The sequence below is a fragment of the Octopus bimaculoides genome, chromosome 18 (genome assembly GCF_001194135.2).
Source record: "Octopus bimaculoides isolate UCB-OBI-ISO-001 chromosome 18, ASM119413v2, whole genome shotgun sequence".
NCBI lineage: Eukaryota > Metazoa > Mollusca > Cephalopoda > Octopoda > Octopodidae > Octopus > Octopus bimaculoides.
In genome coordinates this window covers 27,410,687-27,414,390 of record NC_068998.1, presented here as the reverse complement: position 1 = coordinate 27,414,390, position 3,704 = coordinate 27,410,687, and the positions used below count along the sequence as shown (strand labels likewise).

The 3,704-nt window shown below is 34.3% G+C and overlaps 1 protein-coding gene across 5 annotated transcripts in view; it reads right to left on the bottom strand.

Moving 5' to 3' along the window:
- Positions 1-3,077, bottom strand: part of LOC106876441 (protrudin) — a 95,527-nt gene extending 92,450 nt beyond the window's left edge. For 2 of the 5 annotated variants that reach the window (XM_052974445.1, XM_052974444.1), the window contains exon 1: positions 1,818-2,529. Coding sequence is in view for 2 of the 5 variants with exons in the window: in XM_052974441.1 (XP_052830401.1) it covers positions 2,781-2,792 (12 nt within the window). In the remaining 3 variants the exon portion in view is untranslated. Of the gene's footprint in view, positions 1-1,817; positions 2,530-2,776 lie in introns of those variants that run through there. The other 3 variants (XM_052974443.1, XM_052974441.1, XM_052974442.1) reach the window with 3 other exon arrangements.
- Between the last annotated feature and the right edge of the window lie 627 nt (positions 3,078-3,704).

Sequence of the window (3,704 nt, the reverse complement as noted above, 5' to 3'; positions counted from 1 at the left end):
GGGGGGGGGGGACAACCTTATCTGACCGCGTCAAATTGATAGTAGACCAACTTAAATCCTAAAATTCGGTTTATTCACTCACTCAGTCTTGTCTGTTAGTCGTTTTCTTACTTTTAATACCACCACAAATACTTCAAACATGAGTGTTTATCAGAAAAAAATCTACTTTGACTATTCTCGATGTAATATTCGTTATTTCAATGGAATATGTCTACTACAACTAGTTTATTACATCAAACTATTAAATTAAACTAAATAAAACAGAATAACTTGCACCAACCAAAGCTATAAATAGACGAAAAGATTAGAAATGTGTTTCTATAGTTACACTAACATATACTGACCGGAGGGACAGAGAAATGTATGAAGATAACAACATAGTTGCTACATAGAAAGTTGTGGGTGCTACTAATATGATAGTGCAAGTAATGCCAATGAAAAGAGGAGGGAGGGTCTCATGTGAGGGAATATATATACATGACATGAATAACTATGCATATGTTTTCAAAGTGTGTGTGTGCATAAATGTGATATAAGCGATACTTATGTGTGAATATGCACAGTATATTCACGAGTGTGCTGGAGGTTTCGTGTGGCTAAGTTGCATGTTCCAATTATAGAATAAACATAATAACAGATGACCATACATGACGACGTACCTTAAAGATGGTACAATTTGTGTGCAAGTTGAGGCAACAAAAAACAATAACCAGAACACCTAACTGCACCACATAATATCAGCAATAATATAGGCCTATATTAATATATGGTTCAACAGAGCTGAGAAAATAAACATTTGCCAAATAAAATTAGTCCAATGACTGTAAAGTCTGTTACCCACTGACTAAATAATAGAAGGAGTCATGAATAGAAATAGAGAAAGCATCCAAAGATGTCCCAGGAGATCGGTCGATAAGGACAATAGGTTGGGGGTTAGGAATGTAGGAAGAAAAAACGATGGCTGCAAGATTAGTTCCGAAATGAATCGCTACTAGTAAGTGGAAGAATCCAGCGATGAATATCGCAAAGAGAGCTATATCCTCGAGAAATGAGGAGACCGGTGAGTGATGATGCATCTTATTGAAGAGAATACGAGGTAACATCTAAGCAAAAGATTTGACGAAATTTTTAAAGACATGGCGAAGCAAAAGTGGGTCGGAAGATACTCATTAGATTAATGTAATATTCCAAGATGAAAAAAGACAGAAGAGAAAAGTGTAAGAAATTAAGTCGATGCCTTTTTTCATAAATTAAAACTGAACAGATGAAAGGGAAAAGGAGATAAGGAGTGGGACTAGATAAACTGATAGGTCGACTACATGTTATACTCACGATACTATTATAAATTGAAAAGGAACAACTTTTGCACGCTTTTTGATATATATATATATATATATATAATTACTTGGAAGCAGGTGACTCGTTTTCTTTCTACATTTTAGGGAAATAAAAAAAAATAATAATTAATAAAGGACACTTCTGAAGTTTGAGAGGCAACGATGTGTGAGGTGCAGAAAAAGATAAGGAGAAGGCCAGGAAGTGTGGGTAGTGCGTTTAAGATGGACATTTAAGAGAGCTGAGGCCATCAATGAGACAATAGTTGTAACAATAAACACCGGTATATGACAATAAATGACGTCGGTAGCTCAGTATATTCTATGTAATTCAGCGATAAATCTATAGAGCATAGCTTCAACAAGACAAACAATAATAATTATCATAATAAAACACATGACAACAATGATACAATGAGGAGACTGACTGAAGCGGGTGGAAGCGGTCAGATTACTTCCTATCGAATAAACGGTGATACTTACCATTACTGGTTTTAGAATTGGTGTCGCAGAGAAAAAATTGTCGAAATCAATGTATTCATGTAAAAACAAAAAGAGGAAAAAATCCAGCGATTAAATAGATCGACCGATCTAAATGCCTGTAATTTCTATTGCCGGAAACACTAGTTCAATTACTCTGAATTACATTCACGTTAGTCTTTCTTGTTTCTACATGTTTCTTTCTCCTGACTCTCCACTTGTATTTCTCAATGCATCTCCTTTTCTCTATTTATTACTCTATCTACACCTCTCTCCCCTATCTATTTATTACTTTATCTATACCACTCTCCCTTCTCTATTTATTACTCTATCTACACCTTTCTCTCTCTATATGCACCTTCCTCTTTTCTACCATATTTTTGTCATTCTCTCTCTCTCACTCTTTCTCGCTTGTACAAACTTCATCTTCCTTTCCCATATCTTTCTCTCTCTATTTTCTTCTTTTCCATATCATGCTCTCCCCAACCTCTTATTAGCTTTCTACTCCTTTCTTTATGTTTCTTTCTCTCCCTACTGCTTCTCTTCATTCATCTCTCTCTTTCTCTCTTTAATTCAGATTCACTCTCACACTCTCCACTTCGCTCTTTAATACATATCTCTCTCCTTACTCATCGCTTTAATATTTTTCCCACCCCACTCATCATTTCTCTCTCTCTCTTTCCACACACACATCTATCTTTCCGTTGTCACTTCCCCAGTGACTCTTTCTCATCTGTCATCTACAACTTTACTCTTTCTGTCCTCTTTATCCTTGTTTGTCACTACAAACTCAAATGTTTCCCTCCACCCAGTTGCGGCTATGACTTACGGCAACCCGCTAAGCTCTTCGACATAAAAGCTAACTTCTATTAAAACCATTTCCTCTCAGAACTATACCAATTTATATTTTGTCTCGTCTTAAAATCGGAAATCTATAATTATGAATTAAAAACTATGCTTACCTACTTTATACATCATCTTCTGTTGTTTTATGAGAATCGTCCGTATCTATTATCCGTGTTTGCAATACAAAATAATCTTTGCCATCAGATACTACTCACTTCTGGAGTTTCTTTTGTTATTACAAGTTCCACACTTTATTTTAAAATTGTCCTTGTCAGTGTGAAAATAGTTCGTTTACCGAAACCAGATGGTTTTAAATCTATTAAGTCGACATCGCTTTGTTACGATTAATAATTGGACATAATTATCTCAGTGATAGAGTATACTTCCTTTTTATTTGGATCTAACGGCGGCTTTATATATTAAGTTTAAAACCGATGGATGAACTAAATGCAAAGTTTTCTATTGATTCTCTTTCTTTCTTTCGTTCCCTCTTTCTTTCTCCCCCCTCTTCCAACAATCCGAAATGATTTTTCTAAATTTAAATGCCGGAGTTAATTTTTCTGTAAATGTCCTTATTTTCCTTTAATTAAATCAATTAAAATTTTAAGCAACGTTAGTGTTAATGTTTTTTGTAAGATTTCATAAACAGTTAGGTTTAATACATTATCATTGACATATTGTTGTGTAATTTCTGCGACTTTCACACAAACTATATAAACAAGGTGTTTGTATGTTAGCTATTAGTTTATTGATTATAATTAGGAAATTAAGAAGACACCGGATAAACATAATCAAACGAATCCACACAATAATATCTCCGAAGAATGATTGAAGGGAGATAACTTGCAACAATTTTAGGTTGATAGTATCAGGTCACTTGGTGCGGGGCTAATTTTCTGGGCCAGCAAAGAATTTGAACATTTTCATTTATTTTTTGAGATAATTAACATTCCGGGCAAAGATACAAACATCATCACCAGATCCTGTTTTGTCTTCATTAATTATCGTATGTCTAAATTTTTGAGATAGGTTAATATTAAATTT